The 21,934-nt window shown below is 43.9% G+C and overlaps 1 protein-coding gene across 1 annotated transcript in view; it reads right to left on the bottom strand.

Moving 5' to 3' along the window:
• Positions 1-688: 688 nt before the first annotated feature.
• The window catches only part of ANTXR1 (ANTXR cell adhesion molecule 1), a 217,742-nt gene continuing 196,496 nt past the window's right edge, over positions 689-21,934 (bottom strand). Inside the window, 2 exon segments of the mRNA XM_070429383.1 lie at positions 689-4,660; positions 4,662-4,886. Coding sequence (XP_070285484.1) covers positions 4,625-4,660; positions 4,662-4,886 — 261 coding nt within the window. The 3' untranslated portion in view covers positions 689-4,624.

Below are 21,934 nucleotides of genomic sequence, written 5' to 3'. Positions count from 1 at the left end.
TACAGTTTTTTTGTAGAACCTTGACGAGATGGTTTTTTATTTGTTCCTGAATATATATATTGATTTCAGAGAGGAAGAGAGAGAGAAATCTCAATGATGAGAATCATTGATCAGCTGCCTCCCGCATGCCCCACATTGGGGATTGAGCTTCCAGGCAGGTGCCCTGACTGGGAATCCAACCGTGATCTCCTGGTTCAGAGGTCAATGCTCAACCACTGAGCCACGCCGGCCGGGCAAAAATAAACTTATTTTGAAGTGTAAGTAGATAGAAGGGTATTTACTGCAGCAGTATCTATAATACTGCTGGGTTTCTTGAGCAGCTGCAAACCTCTGGAATACTTGCTCTGTAAATCAAATCAATCATAGCCATGTTTTTGTTGCAGGTGCACACAATCCTAAATGAGACAACGTATTTCTTCTGTGTTCTTCTCTGTCTCCATCTTTCATTTTCACTTAGCGTTGATTACTTTTTAAAATTTAAAATGATTACTGGAAACAAAGAATATTTTGATTGTTGGGCAGCTAAAGAAGAAAGAGTAATTAAGACAGGAGTTCAGCAGAGGGCACAAAATAATTTGTGAAACATAATTTCATTTGCAGAGGGCAGCCATTTTATTATGACCAGGATGTTAAACACTTGACCAATCTACGTTTTATTTTTATAACAAAAAGACAACTAGTAAAAGAGTTGATTTTAGGAATTTATTATTTTTTTTTAAAAAAAGCAACTTCCAGAGTTCGTCATTGTACAGGCTTAGCCCGGTCTCCGATAGCATGGTACAGCGATTATTAATTGTTTTTTAATAATGACTCAGAGGCACTGGAGATCCATAACTGTCTTCTGAATTATCACAGAAAGAAAAAAAAAAGACTTAGAAGAAGAGTTTAATGTTAAGTGTACTTAAAAAATCATATTCTAGTTCTTTTAAATTCGTTATCCAAGTATGATAATATAGTAGAGCTCAGATAACTAGAAAAGGCAACTGACCAGAACACCCCCTTCCCACACGGTGTGCATTAACAGGCACTTTACTGCTTACATCCTTATATGGTTTGCAAACTAATTCAACCCATTTCACACAGCATTAATTATTTTTTATTAAGTTCGCATTGGGCTGAAAACGCTGCTCATTCTCTCACAATTATTATTATTATTTTTCCTGATTTTTTGATGGTTTCCCTCATCTGACAGTGTTTGGACTTTAGTGTGCATGAAAGTTTGCAAACATCTCTGCCCATTCTAGTGATATTTACAGTGAGGTTCCCCATGGCCAGGTATCCAAGACTGTTCTTTAATTTGTCCTCCAGCTCTGTTCTTGACCTTGGGAAAAGAGAGACCTTGTGTCTCACTGGAATATGTGCCAAGCTCCAGGCCAGAAGCTCCTGGTCATTAACAGAGGGGACCCCTCCAGGTTCTTATTAATGCTGTGCAAACAAGGGTCTCGTCGTTTCAATAACTATTTGTACATTTATAAAAGCAATACAGTCATGGGAAAAACCAACAAGCACAGCTTGGTAGATAACCTGCCATGAAATATCATTGGCTTTATAATAATTTACTACAACTGTTCTTTTTATTCACACTGGATAGGAAATGCTTCCATCTAACACATGGAATACGAATATATACAACAAAATGTTGGGTTTTATTATATAAAAAAATTCACAAAGACAATAACATGGGGGGTTTAAAAAATAATTTTATGCAGTTTCCTGATCACAATCATATGTCTGCTGCCTTTTACAGGGAATGATACAAGTACTGATAGATTTTAAAAACCAGTTAAAGAATTTTCCTGCCTGTAATAGCCTACTCTTAAAATATTGCCTTGTTCATACAGTATAGGTGTTTTTCCTTCTCAACTGTAATTCTAAATGACTATGGATGACACAATGAGTCAGTTTTAAGGACAAACCCTGCCAATCTTCTTCAAAATCATCATATATTTGCAGTTCCCTATTTCATCAAAAAGTTCACAAAACAACATCTCAGAAACTGCACAGGGCTTCTGATTGATGTGCTGTTGAGATCCTGAATGTTGCATTCACACCCGATTTTTTTCCACAACGTCAGCATCTCAGCTTGAATTTTCTTAAGGCCGCAGTGAGTCATGCGGCAGCGGTGTGGGGTGGACTGTCTTGTACTGCCAGCAGTCAAAACAGTTGTCATGGGCTCAACATCCCTATATTGTGAGCCTGGGGGATCGATCCATTCTTCTGTGGAATGGTTTTCTGGAGTCCAGCAATGTCCCTGAAAGTGTTTGAGACATCCTGGCTCCTACTTCATGAAGGACTATACTAAAGAAGAAGCCTAGTATTCTAAAAATAGACAATACAGGCCAGATTGGGGGCAGGGGGTGGGGGGGGGTGGAGGGAGGGGGCAGGGGAAGGTTGCTTTCATAAGTCCTGGACACCATCTCTGATTTTAGCTCTATGAGAAGGCTGGGGGATTCTCTGGGAGTGGCAGGCTGGGAGAAGGGCTGGGTCTGAGGTACACTTGGAGAAGTGTCTGTTTGGCATCGACACTGCACATTTAGTACCTGTAGTCTAGGCACTGTGCCTAGATCTATTTTTCCCTGACTGTACCTTTTTTGCCTAAGGGTTTCCCCATTCCCCCATGTCTGTTTTTGTTTTCTAAATAGGTTTGGGCAATAGAGCTCCTCTCTCTCTCTCTCTCTCTCTCTCTCTCTCTCTAATTCTAATAGGTGAGTGGTGGTTCTTTGGAGTTGTAATTTGAGGGCTGTGGAAATCATTGGGCTACATGGGAATAGTGCTGTGATTGATTAGCAATGTCTGTTGTGGCTAGAAGAATAGGTGTTTATGGAATGCATGCCAGGTCCTTGTGTCTCTGTTCTAAGAAAAGTGAAAGAATGAGTCTGGATTGATGGATTCTTGGAGGATCTTTGGAGACCAGAACCCAAAGCACTGCGTTTATATTTATATTCTACTTTGTTCCTGAAAAGATTTAAGGAGCTTGGGAGAGGAATTTTAAGAACTGTGGAAAGTTGGAGGAGGAGATAATTTTGAATAGGTTGGCGCAGGAGGCCCTCAACAATGGCCCTGTTTCCACCCCTGGGTGATGAGACCCAATGTTTACAGTGGTTCTCAACCTTCTGGTCCTTTAAATACAGTTCCTCATGTTGTGACTCAACCATAAAATTATTTTCGTTGCTACTTCATAACTGTAATGTTGCTACTGTTATGAATCGTAATGTAAATATCTGATATGCAGGATGGTCTTAGGCGGCCCCTGTGAAAGGGTTGTTCGACCGCCAAAGGGGTCGCGACCCACAGGTTGATAACCGCTGGTTTAGAAAGTGTTTACAGGGCTTCTGCTCACAAAAGATTCAGAACGACTGGGAGCAATGGAGTGAGCCCCAGGCGTGGTGGAAATTCCAGGCAGAGCATTTCTGGTGTATTGCCTCTGGGTCAATAGCTGATAATAAATTGTGAGTATGTTGAAAAGCCAAGAAGAAATCTACTTGCACCCACATACGTGCCTTTTTGGAGTTAACCAAATAACCGGGTGATAGTTTCCTTATTATGTCAGGATCATTGTCTCACAGCTCTATCTAGAAGTCTCTGGTGCATAACTTTCCCAAGAAAGAAGAACAAAATCAGTGAAATTGTGTGGTAGGTGCTAGTGGTGCCATTTTGGGAAGATCAACTCATGTTTATCTCTGGAAAATGGGATCAATCACTTTTTCATATCTCAAATGATTTATACCAAAGCCAATCTATATTTTTACCATGAATCATTAACGGGCTGCTCATTGACAATGTATTGTCTATGATTTAGGGGACGATGTCAGGCCAAAGCCAGCCACCAGCTGCTGATGGCTGTGGGTTTTAGAAACTGTCTGATGCTCCCGTCAGTATGCCCCTTATCAATGCATACACCTGACTCACTTACACAGCAACATGGCAACATACCTTTTTCCATCAGTAAACACCTGCTCTCTTCCTCACTTGGAAACTGGGAGAGTTTGGAAGGAAAATATGGTGTGTTTTTACTCCTCTGAAAATCCCAGTAAGACATATTTTGGATATCTGTCTGATGTTGAGTTTCTTGCCACAGTGGCTACTCCAAGCTTCCCCTAAATGAGTAGGCGAAGGGTTTCCACCTTCCTGGGTGGTGCACGGGGTTGAGGATTCCTTGGTTTCTGGGCCAAGGGTCCAAGGTTAAATGATGGATTTTGAGAGAAGGCGGGAAAGCAGCATTTAGAAACTCAGCAATGTTATTTCTTATCCAACTCCTCATCTCACCCTCAGAGAAATGATTTCTTATTGGTCTCCATGAGACACAATCCCATTTAGAGCATCTCAGCAGTTTCACTGTCTCTGGAACCTTCTAGAGGTGATGGCTGGCTGGCTATAATTGTGACTGTGGTTGCCTTCTCATTTGTTTTCAGGCATTTCAACATTTCGATTTCTTTCCGCTGATCACAATTGTCGGCATATTGGCATTATAAACCAGTTTTTAAAATGTGTGAACGTTAGTGGGCTTTGTCACCACTCATTTCCAAAGCAGAAGCCTCCTTTAACTGGAGAGACTCGTTCTAACACCACAGAGGAGCCTCCTCCCTAAAGTTTTTGAGAGAGCCCAGAGCATGAGCTTTGGGTTCTAGACCGAAGGCCTAGGAGGAGGCCGGGAGGGGGGGTGGCGCCCTGTTGGGAGGTGGAGCCTGAGGGGGAGGGGGAAGGGTGGAAGGTGGGGATGGAATTGGAGGAGTGGGAGCACTGGGGGGTGGGGGAGGGCAGTGGGGAGCAGGGGGTGGGGGCGTGTAGATGGGGGCAGGAGGCGGCGAGTTGGTGTGGTAGGCGTTGTTGAGTGGGTACTTGGCGGGCTGATTGTTCTTCACTCTGGTAAAGTTGATGCAGCGCCCCTGGAAGAGATCAGAGAGGAGATGTGAGCTGAAGCTAGGACCTTCCAGAAGGTCAGGTGGGAGGTGCGGTGGGCAGCCTGAGAGAAATACGTACAAAGCAGACCAGTGTCTATGACAACACTCCACTGGCATGCAACAAGCCTCCTACTTCCTTTTCCCAAGCTCGCAAATTACTTGTTACAGTGCATTTTCCCGGCGGCCTGTCTCTCATGGAGGAGGAAAAGAAGGGGCCTGACCTTAACTGTACGCATGGGGTCCAGCCAAGTCCAGAGGTCACTGATTTTCATCTCAACAGCCTTGTCAGCCAGGTGTTATAATCCATTTGCATTTCACAGATGAGGAAACTCAGGTTTAGGAAAGTTGTCACTTTCCCAAGGCCACACAACTGGGAAGAGGCGGGGTTGGTGGCATTTGAGGAACAATGACCTGCAGGATAGTTGCCTGTAGGATATACAACTGTGTGATCTGAGTCTTGGCTCGGGATGAGACTCACCGCAGGGACACAATGCGTGTTGGTGGGAGATGTGGGGCTGAGCAAACCGTTGTTCACATGTGCCCATGTCCTCTCATCCACCCAGTCGTTAAGTCAAGTCCCTTTTCCTCCACACAGCTTTCCCTGATGACTCCAGCCTCCATTCAGCCTTAGCCTCTCCCACCCCCCTGAATTCTTCTCTGGTTATAATCGAGGCCACCCGAAGCCTGCGCGCTAAAAATGTTTGATCTGTAAGTGCCTTGCCTCCCTGACTCTATGAGGAACTTCTGAAGGGAGTGGCCTTGTTTTATACTTTGCTGCCACACTATTGGTTTAGGAATCACCATGCCATATTTAGATGCCAGCACCCCATCTCCTCTGAGCTTCCATTTCATGAGGTTAAATCAGGGCCTAACTTTGTTAGGTTCAGATTGGGGGTCCACTAACTGTTGAAATAAATGACCATCTTCTACTGCATCGCCCAGAACTCCCAGAGCAAGTTCAGGCTTAAGCTGATGTTGTAACCCAGTACGGAAATCCCCAGTGGGGCACACAACTGTCTTTTACAGGTTTATAAACCTAAGCCTTGGTTACAGTTTATTTATGATTCTGGATAAAGCTCTTTCCTTCAAGACGTTAAAGCCCTAATGGTTACCATCTGTGATAAATTCCTGTAATGGACAAGTCAGAGTTGGGATTTACTGTGCTATGCATTCTGCCCTTCGTTCCTAGACATGCTAAGTCAGACCCAGAGATGAGAGATTCATTTCCTTGGTGAAATTCCAGTCCTGGGGAAGGAGCTGCTGGTGCCTGGGGTCAGGTCCCTGTGTGGCTTCTCCCTCCCTCTAGGGATCAGCAAAGGTGGGTGGGCTGGGGAAGAGAGGAGGCCCACTAATCCAGAGGCTGGGGGTGGGGGGTGGTGGTAGGAGAGAAAGACCTTCCTAGTCAGCCCCTGCAGCTGCCATCATGGCCTCTTGGCTATAGCTGCAGGGCATGTGGGAGGGCTGAGGTGGGGAGGGCAAGAAGCCCCCTTCCCGTGGGGCCCCAGGACTGCACCCACTGTCTCCTGCTCCAGAGGCTGGGCTGTGGTTCGTTAGAGCCCCTAGTCCCTTAGAGCTGACAGAACAACAGTCCAGAGCACTCCTTAAGCAGCCAGAGGGGAGGGGTAAGCTCATGTCTCTGCCATGACACCCCCCCCGTGAGACATGGTGGGGATAATAGTACCGCGGCCACTGACAGTCATTATGAAAATTAACTTAATCAATGCTGGTGATGCCTGGCACGTGGTGTTTGGAAAATGAAGTTGAGTCTAGATGGGGAAATACAGACATAATAATGACCTTATGTACTGTGGAAAGGCGAGCTGGAGGTAGTATCAGGTTTGCTGACTTCTAGTTTAGTGCCTTCTAAGTGAGCTGCAGGCTAGGGCCTCTCCATGCCACACCTGGCCTCTATAATAACACTGGCATACAGGGGCAACATGTAGCATTGGACGTGTGACCAGAGCAGCCCCCAGAGCCCACCCTCTTCTGCACCCTCTTCTATCGTCTCATTGTCACGTAACTCCTGTAACTTACTTGTATAGGACCTCCCACAGTGCTTTGCACACCCAGTTGACTGATGATGCATTTACACATACTGACCATCCTGAAAAAAGGTGCAGATTCCGCATAAACAAATCCCTGGGGTCTGTTACAGTAAGACGCAGTTGGGCTTCAGGGAGGGGTGTGGCTAAAATTAAGTTCTTAAAACCTGCAGCCTGAGGAGCCAATACAAACACTGTAACACTTAGACCATATAATTGGCCTGAAGATCAGTTTACACGACATCATTTTTTGCTTGCGAGAGGATAATAGAAAGGCCAGATGTTCTCAGTGTCGTGTATGCCAGCAAATCTGCACCAGTGTTTGCTTAAAACGTTGCTAGGACGATTGGAGCACTGGTCTGTGTAACCCAGTTTAATTCTTTGCAGTATTGTTTTTGGGTGGTTTGATTCAGATCTAAGATTGAGCTTTGATCTCAGTTTACCTCGGGGTTGCTCACTGACGAAGAACGAATGGCAATTATTTTCACACATTAGCAACACAATGCTCTGGATAAATTCCAAGAAGAAAACGCAATAATATCTCCTGCTAAGCGGCAGCTTGGCAGGATGCAAGGTGGCACCCCTCCTAGGCTGGGAAATGCCACTTTTATCTGACTGAATCTGATGGTGTTGGGAGGATTATTGGAAATGTCCAGGCACATCATCTTCTTTATTATCAAAACCCTATGGGCTAAGTATTAGCTTCACTGTGTAGAAAAAAAGACGGAGAGCTGAGCTTTATTTAAATAATGTGCCCAACATTATAGTCGGGGACTGATAAAAGTTGGAGTGAACCAGTTCTGCTTGCTGGAGGCACTACTCCTCTTTTCATTGGATTATCCTGAAGATAGACTAAAAGCACAAATAATCTCTTGAAGCCCTTGTAGATGGTATCACACAAAGTAGCCCTTGGCCACAATCCATCTGCTCCTAACCTAGCTATGTAGAGATCTTTCCAGAATATGAGTCTGGCCAATTCACTGCCCAGCTCAAGAGCCTTCAATGGCTCTCCATCATCTTGAGAATAAAATCCAAACCCCTCTGATAGAATTTCAGCCCTTTTGTGATCTGGTCCTGACTTCCATCTTTCTTTTTTTCCCCACTTTTGTCAGTGATTTATTTTTTTAAAAGGGGGAGGGTCCTGACTTACATCTTTCAATTAATTTCTTGCTCTTTTATTGCAGGATGTCCAGGTTGGTCCACCCCAAGCCCTCCACAAATATTTGTTCCATGAAAAGGTATACTATGCCACTTGGTACTCTTTTCAGTATGAAGATCTCTCTCTAGCTGGTGGGTGAGCGTCTCTGAGGCAGCATCTGGGTCTTCCTGAGATCTTTAAAGCAGCACTAGGTTCAAGTTCAAGTTGGCACTCAACAAATACTGCTCATTCCCCTGAAGGTTTCCGAGGTGGAGTGAGCCTTTGTTGAAAGCTCAGATTTTCCCTGCAAGTTGAGGTTCTCAGAGGATCAAAGGTCCATGAACTCATAGCTGTGCATCTAGGTCTCCTTGGTCACTCTCTCATGGTCTCTGGACATCTGGGCTCTCGGGAGAAGGTTGGCAAGCATCCTATGTGCTCCCCTTGATTTCCACCGCAGTAGACATGCTAATACATCGCCTTCACAAATAGCTACTTTTAATTGATTTATCAAAGAAAATTGTCCCTCAACAAAACCCTTTGGAGGTGACACACTCTGATACAATCATGGCGTAGACAGGTCGTGTGGACCAGGTTCTGGCTTTTTCTTAGTTTTGAACTGCAGACACGGATGGTCCAAGGAGAACAGAGACAGGAAGCTGGAGGTGTGAGCTGCGGTCTGCCCTGTGGGCCAGGCCTGGAAGGGAGTTCTACCTCCTGTTCTGCCCCTAATGCACTCACTGCGAAGTCCTTTTCTCTCTATGGACCTCGGCTTCTTTATTTGTAAAACAGAGTTGTGCTAGCTAGATGACATCCAAGGGTCTTTCAGCCCTAATATTTTATGATTAAATCAACATTCCAGTTGTTTTGGAGCCCTTTACTTGAATATTTTAATCTGAATTCTTTTGGGGCAGTTTGCACATTTTTTTCTACTACTTAGTTTGGCTAACACTTTGCATTGCATGTTTTCCAGTTGGTTATCAGATTTATAAAATATTAATAAATTGAATTTCAAAATTAGACTCTTCATCGTCTGCTCTTTTGTTAGTTACCATGGTAAAGACTCAAGCGTGGCCCTGGATGGTGTGGCTCAGTTGGTTGAGTATCGTCGCAGACATGGAGAGATCACTGGTTCAATTCCCAGCCAAGGCACATGTCCGGGTTGCAGGCTTGCTCTCCAGTAGGGTGCATGTAGGAGGCAGCCGATGGATGTTTCTCTCTCATCGATGTTTCTATCTCTCTCTCCTTCTCCTTTCTTCTTTCTCTAAAGTCAATAAAAACATATCTAAAAAAAGGACTCAGGCTTGACTGTGAGTTCCGAATTTGAATTTGCGGATGAAGGGGAATGTGAGAAGAACTGTGGGCTGATTGTGTGCAAATGACTTGCCAATGGTGATCTCATGTGTGCTGAGTGTTATAAAACATTCACTTAGGTATCAGGCACGATCAGTGCAGAGGGAGCTGGCCTTTGGAGATCATTAAAAATATGCCACGCTCCCACAGATTAAACAAAATAGTTCCCTATGAACAGAGGTCACTTAAGGAAATTGGGTTTCACAGGAAGAATACGAAAATAATCAGATGGAAAAAGTATAACGTGTACGCCAAGTTTCTTCTGACAAATACCTTTTCTCTCTGGCCTAGTTCATTAATTATCTTGTTTGGAGGACTGTAGGTATTTCTCAAGTTACAAATGGATTGGGTTTCCAAAATTTGTTTTAAGTCATTTGTTTAGAATTAGGAGCATAATTTCTAACTTAAGTCACTCTTGAAAATGGAGATTGGTTCTCAGGCTAGACCACAAAAGCTCATTGGCCTATTGAAGGCAATTGATGTAATCCTGCTGAAGTCGGTGCTCTAACAATAAATGAGACACATGAGCAATGAATGGATGGAGGGCTGGATTGGATGACTTCACAGCTTTCTATCCCACGATTCTCTTCATTTGTTAAGTCCTTTGTGCATTCATCCTTTTGACAAATGGTTTCTGAGTGCTCACTAGTCCTGCACATCTTCTGAGGTGCTGCTGACAGTGCTGAGCAACCAAAAGCAGCCTCTGCCTGCATGGACATTGTCCACAGGTGGAGAGAGACAGCAGTCGAGTGATCCCACAAACAGTCATATTTGTGCTCTGTGACACTGGCCTTCTTGGTCATAGTCGATTGAACCAGAGGTGGGCACCTACCCTGAGCTAGGCCAATCAGATTCTCTCTTCTTGAGTTTATAGGCAGTCAGTCAGTTACGGTTGATCCCTTGTTTAGAGGGAGTGGGAACTGGGGGGCGGCCCTCTTCTGCCACATTCAGGGAGAAGCAGAATTCTGCTTCTATCTCTTAAAAATCCTTCACACCCATGGATTCCTCCCCACCCTCACTATTGCTCATCTTCTATAACTTGGCCCATTAAGTAAACCAGTCTTCCTGCCTTCAGCCTTTCTCTTTTCCAGTGATATTTTGGTTTCCATATAAAATTTATATACACACACATATACAAATAAAAGTGTTTATGCACATACACACACATATGTATGTATGCACATGTATATATACAAGATGTATATATGCCTATGTACATAAAATCTTATATATTTACACATATAAATATATACATGCACATTGACCCACATTCTACATTGTCTTCCTGCTTAAACTCTTCAGTGCCTCCCCACCTTCTAAGGGAAAATATCCAAGTTCCTGAGCAGGAACTGGCCCCTGACCCGGCCCCCTTTGCATTTCTTTCTGCCATCCCACCCCTTTCCTTTCCTACACTCCAGCTTTGGCCCATCATTTGAAATGAAGCCGCCATACCCTGGCTTTTCATTTAGCAGCTTTCATTCACAGGCCCAACGCTATCACAGGGACAAATGGCACAGAGAACCTGTCTTGCTTTTTCCTCTTTCTCAAAGCCTGAGCTGGGGGCAAAGAGAAGGGTGTGTTGTGAGTGGTGAGGCCAGGATCCTTCTCGGTTCCCTTCTCTCCACCTTGAACTTGCCCTGTCTATAAATTTCATATAATAGACTGCCTTTTATGTGCTGCGCATGGAAAAGGAGCCAAGGTCAATTCTTCCAGTTGATTCATTTTGCTGACACACATGCTGGCACGCTCTGCCTAATAACTTCTTCAGATGCCAAACTGAGAGTTAGATGAAAGTGCAAAGTGAAATATTTGGTAACAAGAGGAAACAAGAAAAGTGCAAGGGTAGAAATAAAAAGGGTACATCTTTAGTGGGACATGTGCAAACATAGGGTTTGTTAAGGATTACTACTGAGATAAGGCTTATTTAACAATAAACTTCACTGGAGTTTTTTTTCATCTGATTAAAAGTTTTACATTTTCTTTGTGGAAAATTTGTAAAATGCACAAAAGAAGGGAAAAAAAGATTAAAGTTTTAAGTTATAATACTCAGAGAGTTAGTAGTTTGTGTTTATTCTTGCAGATCTCGCTCTTTTACACACACACACACACACACACACACAGGTGCATATATTTACAAAAATGGAATTGTCCTATACAAATTTTTTTAAATAACATGCTGTGGCCATTTCTCCACTGACATTTTCAATGGTTGCATAATCTTCTATCACAAATGCAGTTATTAAATTCTTTATCGTGCATTAGGAATCCAACTAACTTCTAATTATCACTACATTTCTAAAATAAACTTCTGAAAAGTTCTAGAATCAATTATCAATCTTTGACTTAGGATTTTTGCATCCAATTTCATATGTGAGATTGACCATTTTTCTTTTGTTGTTTACTCTTTTGTCATCAAGGTTATATTAATTTCATGAGAGAAATTGGGAAGGTTTTCATTTTTTATGTGTTCTATATTTCTGAAATAGCATGAAATAATTAGTTAATCAAAAACAGAAAATTCTCTCAAAATCTTTCTGAATATGCTGTTTTTCTAAAGTGCAGATCTTCGATAATTTAAATGTTTTGTACCACAGATTTTGTACCTTTTCTTGAATCCATTTCCAAATTTATCCTTTCTTAGAAAATCATTCATTTCATCAAGATTTTTAAAAGCATTTTTACAGATGTGTACTTTGTATACAGAAAATTCTTACAGTGAAATCTACTTGTGGTGACATCTCTTATATTATTAATATTAGAATAGTATTATTATTATACACATTTATATGTTATGACTTTTTTGACTTTCAAAAATTTGTCAATAAAATTGGCATTGCCAAAGCAAATTTTTAAGATTCATTTTTCAGTTTTATTGATTTTGCTTTGTTTTAATTAATTTGTTCTTTTTTATATTTTCTTTTTAAAAAATATTTTTATTGATTTTAGAGCAGAAGGGAGAGGGAGAGAGAGATAGAAACATCAATGAGAGAGAATCATTGATCGGCTGCCTCCTGCACTGGGGATCCCCACACTGGGGATCGAGCCCGCAACAGGGGCATGTGCCCTTGACCAGAATCAAACCAGCCAGGGCATTAATTTGTTCTTATACTATTAGAGTCCTTGTTTCTGTTTTCTGTCGATTGTTTTAGATTCTTTTCCAAGTTTTAACTAAATGCTTAGCTCATTTGTTTTCATTTTTTTCTTATTTAATAATAAAATTTAAGTCTATGATTTTTCCAAACCCCATAAGTTTTTATTGTGGCATTCCCAATTAGCACTTTTCTAGAATCCCATAATTGTAATTTTGATTTCTCTTCAACTGAACAGTAATTTATGAGCATGTTTTAAAACTGCTAAGTGCTTTTATTTTTTAAAAAAGTTTAATCCCTTATTGCTAAATTCCAGATTTTTGAGTGTGTGTGGTGGGAAAATGTGGCCTGTAAAAATACTGTCTTTTTTCTTCTTCAGGTTTTCTTTGTTGCCCAAGTTATAGTCAGTTTTTACAAATTTAAAAAATAATATGAATTTTCTATTTTATGGATGCACTGTTAAATTAATACCCACTAATTATTTTTAGTAGATTATTTAAAGCCTCTCTCTCTACATATATTTTTTCAACTGCTTGATCTATTGAATCTAAGGGTGGTATGGGTTTCCACCCTTATTCAAATAATGACATTTGCTCAAATACTTCAAATAATGATATTTACTCAAATTTGACTTTGCTGCTTTGGTAATCGGGCCACCCAAGAGCAGCAGGGAGGGGGCCTTGCTCAGCAGTCTGGGCAGAGAGGATCTCTTTTGTTCCAAACAATTCTCTCTCCCTGCCTGGAAGTAGCTGGTCTGAAAGGCGGCTGCATCCATTCCTTCCCTCCCGCATGCATGGGTCCTCCCTCATGGTCAGGAGCAGTCTGTGGTAGTTGTGCATAACGGAATAGGATGGAAGTGATGCTGTGTCTGATATTAAGAGTCCTGGAAGTTTCTGCTCCCTGTTTTTGGTGGCCCGAGCTGCCCTGGGAGAAGTCTAGGCCACTTCGCTGTGGGGAGAGGCCATGCCGAGGGGATTTGAGGACACCCAGCAGCTGGGACGACGAAGGCCTCTTGGACGACCAGTCCAATCAAACCGTGGGATGACTCCAGCTCTAGCCACTATCTGACTGCAACTGCGCATTACACAGCCAAGCAGGCCAACCCACAGAACTGTGAGAGAAAGTAGCCACAGTTGTTTTAAGCCACTATATTGATACAGAACAATACTGAAACAGACAGGCTTTCTACGGATTTGCCTGGTGCTTCCTCCCCGCATACTACCATTTAAATCTAACCCAGTAAGGCTATCCAGTTGGCTCTCCACATCAGTGAGCCCCACATCTGCAGATTCAAAAACAGCAGATTGAAATATTAGAAAAAAGTTACGTTGTTGCTGACGTGTACTGTGTAGTTAGGCCCGTGATGGTTGTGTCTGTACTAAATATGTACAGACCCATTTTGTCCTGATTCCCAATACAATACAGTATAACAATGATCTATATAGCATTTCCACTGTATTGGGTGTTAGAAGTACTCTAGAGATGGTTTTTAAAGTATACAGGAGGATGTGTGTAGGCTATATGCCAATGCCGTGCCATTTTAAATAAGGGACTTGAGCATCCTCGGATTTCCGTATCAGCTCGGGCTTTGGAAACTCATCCCCTACAGACACCTAGGGACAAGTGAACTGTAGCTCTATTTGCTGGCTTATCAAGGGCAGTTTGGGAATGTAAGTTGATTTTTGGGAAAAAGCCTTTGTCCTTCTCATCTGATTTGGCAGGTCTGAGAGTTTGGGGCTGGGAAGCTGCGTGGACCACAGGAAACAGGAAAACGTACAGAAAGCCTTCATCTTCTAATCGGTTTCTCTAACTCAATAAGAGACCTGGATGCGAAGGCCTCTAAGATGCTGCCTTTGTACACAACACCAAGATCTTTGCCTCTAAGGAGTATGAGGAAGGCACGTTTTTCTAAGGGGCTCTGGTCCACACTGAACATGAGCCAAGGGCAAAGGTCTTCCTCCAGGTAGTGCAGTCTGCCACGCCTCCTGCCTCCTAACTAGTCTCTGAAGCTGGTGCCCCCTTCCAATACATCCACAAGGCAGCCACATGAGCCTAACATCTCAGGATCATGCCACATCCTGGACCCCTTCCTCAACTTCCGCCCGACTAAGATCCCAAATATTGATGTGGCCAATGAGGCCCCGCACGATCAGCTTCACCTCCCGCCAGCTCCCTTTTCTCCCCACCTGCCAGCGCCACACCTCCTTTCAACTCCATGGTCATCTCTACTTCAGGACCTTTGTATGTGTCCTGCCTGGAACATGCTTTCCTCCCAAGCTTGCTTGGCTAAATTCAGTTCACATCTCATGTCTCAGCTCAAAGTCAGCTGTCAGAGAGGTTTCCCCTGCTGGTACCCAATCTCAATGACGCCCACCTGCTAATTTCTTTCATGGTTTCCTGCCTCTTTCCTTATCAAACTCTGTCGTTAACTGTCTGTCACTGTACGGCAAGCTCTTTGTTGCCGACTGTATTCCTTCCCCACCCAGAGCTGGCACACAGAGGGCTGCCACAGTATTTACAAAGAAAAAGAATGAAGAAGCAGACTCTGCTTTCTAGGAAGATGGTGAAACATTTGTCAAATACCACACTAAGCCCAGGGAACATTATGATACTATTTGTCCCCTGTGAATAAGCTTAAAAGCCCATCTAATGGGCACAGGTGGTCATCGTGTTATAACTGTAATAGCCAGGAGCGATCCAAGCCTTACGTATGTTATTCTAAAATCTCACCACACCATGTAAAGTAGGTATTACTATCCCTATTACAGACAAAGATCTGGCTGGAGGCTCCTAGGACCATTCTCCAGGGCCACACGAATAGTAGGTGGCAGGGTCAGGATTTAAACCTAGTTTGGTCTGACTTTGAAGCTGATGAGCTTTTCCTTCATCGCTGTTGCCTTTGAACGGGGTTCTGTAGGATTCCCCCAGCCTCCAGGCATTAGAAGCTGTGGGGGTTGTGGGAAGCCTGGAGGGGCCTCTCCCAGCTGGGTCCTGGGTTCTGGTCACAGAGATGAACTCTGGAGTGAATTTGGCCAGAGAACCCAAATAAACACTGTGAAACCAGGGTACAGAAAGGTGACCTCATGCTTAGTAAGAGCAGTCTTTGCTTTGTCTGAAGACCTGCAGTGGGGGAGGGGGAGTGCTAGTGGTTTGGCCCATTCCCTTTTCTGGTGCCACAGCCACCAACCCGCTCCCAGTTCACCGAGAAGGAGGATTCTTGAGGCCGAGAGATGTGGCTGGGACGGGGCAGAGGAATGCAGTGGCGAGGCCGTGTGGGGACGCACCCCGATTCTGAACGGCTCACTCTGTTTCTCCGGTAGCTTCTGCCGTGAAGGGGCATAATCATGAATAAGGAAGAAACCCGATGGGAGTAGCAATACTTTTTGCCCTCTTTTTGGCCATCACAATTTCCACTGGGTCCTTCCATGTTTTCTAGCCTTCTTTCTTTGAGGGCAGGGACTTTGTCATATTACTTGGTCTAAAACAAGCTTCAGGAAGAGCATTAGACACTTAATATTTCAATCAGTGAGCTGCGGAAAGGGGTTGAAGGGTCACATTGCTGGAGAGGGAGCTGTGAAGTGGGCAATGTCAGTCTCCGAACTCCGTTCTTCTTTCTCAGATCAACTGTCTCCTCCATCTTACCTCCTTCTTTGCTTCCTCCCAACCCAAGATGTTAATGCCTGTGTGGTGAGCTGAGTAGAACTCCAAAACTGCTTTGCCTGAGACATCTCCTTCCCACCCCTACACCCAGGCATGTCCAGCCTACTGCTGGGTCTGATATTCTCAACCTTAAGAGTCCTCTGTGGGCATCTCGCCGAGATCCCTCTTAAAATGCCAAACTGTTACCGGGAGGGAGATTCCCTGGACATTGGCACCTGGCAACATGTGGGTTTATCAGCACAATTACCTAACCTTTTGAGGCCAGGGAGAGGGCACTCAGGATTGTTAAGTCTGGGGTGCTGGTGGTCTGGGGAGAGGGACACAGGAAGGCCAAATTTTGGTGGGAGTGGGGGAGGCAAAAGGATAAAAGTGCTAAAGAGAAAGGATGCGAGTAGCTGGCTGCTGGCTGGTATGTTAGCACATGAGCTCATCCCCTTTGGCTGGGGAACCACAGAAAAGGGAGGGGAGGCAGCACCACAGATATGTCCATGGGTCTCTGACCTAGCGCTTCCCTTCCCAAATGTGAGCAAGGAACCCAAGAGAGATGGTTTAATCTCCAAGGAGATTTCTTTCATATGCTAGTCACCTGGTATGAGGTGGCCTGGCCACAGGGTTGTACTAGTTTAGGAATATTTTCACAAAAAGGAGCGGGCTTCAACTCCTCTGCTCTTTGCATCATTTTCAGAGGAAAACAACATTTTTTTGAAAGCTGTCGAGTTTACATGTTTTGGGAAGAAAGAGCAGGATCTGAACCAAGAGATGCACGTGTCCGAGGCCTGCTATGCAGGACGGCGCAAGGATGTCAGACAATCCTTTATGTTCTTGTGAAGAGGGTGCCTGAGCTAAGGGTGGGGCTTGTGAGGCACTTCCTGACAGAATAGAATGCAAGCCCATTTTCTGAAACTTTGAAGTAGGGAGGGCATTTACTGGCCTAGCTGGGGATTTGGGGGCAGGAGAGAGAGAAATAGGGAGGAAAAAGGTGGTGGAGTTAAAGTGAAGAGCCGCAAAGGGACCCAGCACTTCATTCTTCGCAGGAACAGAGCGATTCTAGGAGGAGCTGTAGCCTACATCAGAGGCCCATTCCTCTCTGGGTCACTTCAGCCCATTTTCAAAGTGTATCGAGCCAATCTTCAGTCAATAAAAACCAACAGTGATTTCAGTTCTGCTACTTTCAGGGAAGTTGTCAGTCATGGAAACATGACCTCTTCTTTAAGCTTCTGACAAACTATTATACACCACCTGGCCAAAAGGCTGATATCTCTTAGACGCAGTGGTTCTCAACCTTCTGGCCCTTTAAATACAATTTCTCATGTTGTGACCCAACCCTAAAATTATTTTCGTTGCTACTTCATAACTGTAATGTTGCTACTGTTATGAATCATAATGTAAATATCTGATATGCAGGATGGTCTTAGGCGACCCCTGTGAAAGGGTCGTTTGACCGCCAAAGGGGTCGCGACCCACAGGTTGAGAACCGCTGTGAGGAATTGCAAGCAAAGTCCCCAAAGTTCATGCCTTGAAAAAGAGGATCCTACTTGTTTTTTCGACTTGCTCATGCCAGAGATAATCTGGAATTTGTATTGACATAAGTCATCTTTCGAAGGCCACTGACACAGTTGTTGCTTTTCTATTACTGTAAATGCTGCTCCAGGGGCGGGGACTCTGGCCATACTGCTACAGTGGACGGCACCCGGCCTGGCTGTTGGCAGGACCAGGTGGGGATACGAACATAGTTTATGCACCAGAGTCTAAATCTCTAAGGGCACCGGTGGAGGTGTGGTTTTTGTTGACGTTCAGGAGCCCAATGGTTAACTAAAATTGGGTCTACAGCTACATTTGAGATTACACCAATTATCTGAAATACTCTACTTGTATACATTTCCTCCTTTAGGGACTTCATATTGGTTTCCCGAGGCATGGTCTTGCTTGATTTTCAGATATTCTTTCTTTTAACACCTCCATTTGATTACACTGACTAAACAGAGCCAACACTCCATGAAAGGTTTTTGTTTTGTTTTGTTTTTTTTTAATCTAAGCAAACTTCCTAAAAAAATTAAAACTTTTTTTTGGGGTCATTTTGGTCACAATGATGGTGATGATGTTTCCCAAGTGTTGGCCCTTGTTTGAACTGTGTTTCAATGATGACCTGGGAGTTTGATTCAGCCTTAGAGGAGCTAAAGGGGACAATCTTGAGTTATTTTGTTCACGTAGGTAGCTCTCCTTATAGTTTCATTGTGTGAGAAAACTCAGAGCCTTCCTCTCTCCAGGTTGGTGAATTAGTAGGAGGGAAAACAATGCACCAAAGACAGAAAACAATGGGAAGGGAAAGTGTCGGGGACTTAGAAAAGGAAATCAGTCACATACCAGCTGAAGAGTCACAGACACTATTTGCATGAGAGTGACATAGGAGGTTGCTTGTAACCTCTCCTATGAAGAGGAGCTGGCTGAGTAGGACATGGCACTGCCTCTAGCCTGTCAGTGTCCAAATTGTTGGCCCCTGAGTCACTCTTATCTGGACTTTTCTCCCCATTCCTGCAGCCTGAAGCGATCTCCCCAGTGGACCATGGTCCCATCAGCACACCCTCTGGGTCTTCTGAGCTGAGGTGACCCGAGGTCTGCTCAGAGCTGCTCTGGGTTGGAAGAGGGCCCTTCCTTTCCTTGCTTCTCTGGAACCACCAGGAACCCCCAAAGTGTGGAATATGATGATATGAAGGGGCTCTTTCTGAAGGCAAATCACAAATGTATGCATTCTTTACATTTATATCTGAAAGTGCCTTAAAGAGTTCAAAAGGAGCAGTTTTAGAAAGAGATTATACAAGTATAATTAATGCAAGATAAACTTCGAGAAGGTTCTGGGCCAGGCGTGATTTATAGACCAGACATGTCAGTCTCCCACTGCTTCGGAACACAGCTCTTCCTGTGAATGAGGAGAATCCTTTGAAAAGTTTATTTGAATATGTTGGTGCTGGGACCCTGATCCTGTCCTGCCTTAGTCTACGGAAACCTAGATAAGGATGCCTCCTCCTCCAGCACCTTTCACTCTCCGGCCCCTTCCTCTCCAGCCAGTGATGCTGGGTCATTCCCACCCCCTCTGGCCTGCTGTTGCTCTGACTGATGGAGAGACAACTTAGCCCGCCAAGTAGTCTCTGATGGGAAAGATAGTTTTCTCCCCCCGCCCCGCTTTTTTAAATTGCTAGAGTTCATTACTACTGCTACAGAGAATGACTAATTATAATGTTGCAGCGAGGACAATGATGTATTGTCACTCTGGAATTAACACTAGGAAAACATCATTGTCCCCTTAAGACCATTGTCAGAATATTGAACAATGGCTTTTTGAGCTCTCAATGTTTTTCATTTTTAAGGGTTCAAATCTTGGGCCAGATCGCCAGAAAACATTACCTCATCGTACTCCGTCATTGGGTAACACAAAAACTGTGAACTAAATGAAGATTGAATTTCATACCAAAGCTCTGAGTTCAAAACCTTGGGGGATCATTAGACAAACAGAATGACAGGAAGAGCAGAGAATGATTTGTAATGATGGAGATCTTGCCAATGAGTGCCTGGGAGAACTGGGCCACGGAAGCGAAGGTGGTGCTGGGTGCAATGGAAACAGAGGTGGCCACGGCAGAGAACCACTGTGTCCCAGTGTGATCAGCCGCTCACAGCTTCTCACCGGGGCTTTAATGCAATGGGCTGGGACATTCTTCTACCCACCAGGGAGTCCAGCTCAGACATCACAGATCCAGGTCTACAATCATCCCATAAAGTTCACATCTGCTTCCTTCTCTTTTCTTCAATTACCATTTGTTTCATTAAATAAAAGTAATTAAGGGCATTAAAAACTTTATAGAAAAAAAGTTTTTATGAGCATTCTTAATATTTGGGACCTATTTGTTTACTTCCACATTTCACCATTTTACATCTTAATGCATCCCCTTTGTGGGTGAAGCAACAGAACCAGAGTTTTTTTTTCTTTCCTAGAGGGGAAAATAGCCCAGGCAAACTTTAATGGACTTGCTGATAGTCTCTCTTAGATGCACTGTCCCATGATTAGAACCGAGACCCCATGGAACGCCTTTTACTTTACTTTTAGATCCCTTTTACTCTCACTCACTTTAAAGGTTCAATTATGATACAGGGGAAAGATGGAGCTTTATCCGGAGAATTGAAAAGGAATAGCCTGTCATATTGATATAAGAGCTAATAAAACCCCAAACTCTAATACCATATGTGTTTTAGGCACATAAGGTTGGGTAGGTACTTTTTGAAAGGTGTCTGTACGTCGGCCTCCATGGACATGACTATTCTGGGGAAGAGTGCCCGGTGGCTTCCGGTCCTCTGTAATTGGAGGGTCCCTTTATAGCTCCTGGCCAGCAAGCAGCTGCTATAAATGTAGTGTCATTCAAAAGGCCCACACTACTGCGAAAAAACCAAAACATCTTCCTGCATGTTCCCACTTCTCAGCGTAGAAAACATTATTGCTTAGATGTTTCCATCTCTGTTCTGGAAATGATGTTTTATTTAACAGACCTTCATTTTATTACGACGGTTCATATGGGACATTCCGAATAAAGTCGCCCTTTGTGTTTGAGGCAATCATCACCTCGAGTCTCAAAACAAATTTTGATACAGGGAAGAGGAATCATTGGAGCGCAAGCAGGGGCCTCCAGGGGTCAAAGGCTCCATCCTCTAGTTTCATCGTTAGTGAGGATCGGCCCCGGCCAGCTCTGCTTGTGAGAGGACAATGGATCCTGTCTTTACAATTTATAGAGAGCCAAGCACTTGTCCCATACATCCTTCCTAAGAAGTACATTCAACTGAAGCTAAGACATGGAATGTAAGTTTTGAGAAGTTGTTTTTAAAGAAATAAAGAAAATACACACTGCTATAAGAGCCATTATTAGAATTTATAATTATTATGTAGTACAGAGAGGCCTTGGTGTGATATACACAGGCTGTAATTTTCCTCGTGTCACAGACCCAGAGGTTTCAAAGCAATAACTTGTTGCTCCATCAACAACACATGGGAAAACCCTCAGTGAATTGTCTATTCACTTCCATGTAAGCGTTTCTCATCCTTCCAGGCAGTAGAGGGGATAGTGGTGGGTGAGGAAACCTAGTTTCAGAGGATGATATTCAACTGTTAGATTTGCTCTGGAAACCCAAGCCCAGCCAGCGTCGTCTAGGGGTCCCTCCGTGGGTCTGTGTGGAGGAGGCAGCAGGAAGCATCGTGCCTAACATGGTTGGAAAAACTGAGCCACAGAGAGGAAGGTCAGGGCACAGCTCCAAGGTTGCTCGGCAGCCATGAGACTTCTTGGCTTCCTATGTGGCTATTTCTGTTACGTATTTTTGCCTGTTCAATAGGTGAAACCATCGGAAATGTAAATGTTAACTAAAATAGACTCCATGTTAGTTGGCCTCCCATTTCTTTAAATCATGGCTCTAGCTCTGAGAATTTAACAAATGGTTTCTCTCCAAGAAAAATCCCTTACAGTGTACTATGTTGGTTTTCAATAGCTTCAAGCCTATTTAAAAACTACACAGATGCATAGAGATGCTTCTGGAAGGGCTCATCATGCAGGGCAGGGAACTTCCGGATGGTGGAGGAGGCTGTGGCCAAGTTCAGAGCTGCTGGTCTGGGGCAGCTCCTGCCTCAGATGAACAGGGTACACGGGCACTTTCCACCGCATATGCTGATGACCCCGGCTGGGAAGGGTGCCTGAGGCCTGGGAGGATGGGAGAGAACTG

The sequence above is a fragment of the Myotis yumanensis genome, unplaced genomic scaffold (assembly GCF_028538775.1).
Source record: "Myotis yumanensis isolate MYYU_CA2020_CCGP unplaced genomic scaffold, mMyoYum1.0.hap1 SCAF_11, whole genome shotgun sequence".
NCBI lineage: Eukaryota > Metazoa > Chordata > Mammalia > Chiroptera > Vespertilionidae > Myotis > Myotis yumanensis.
The sequence above is the reverse complement of the archived record's forward strand: the minus strand, read 5'-3'. Positions and strand labels throughout refer to the sequence as shown.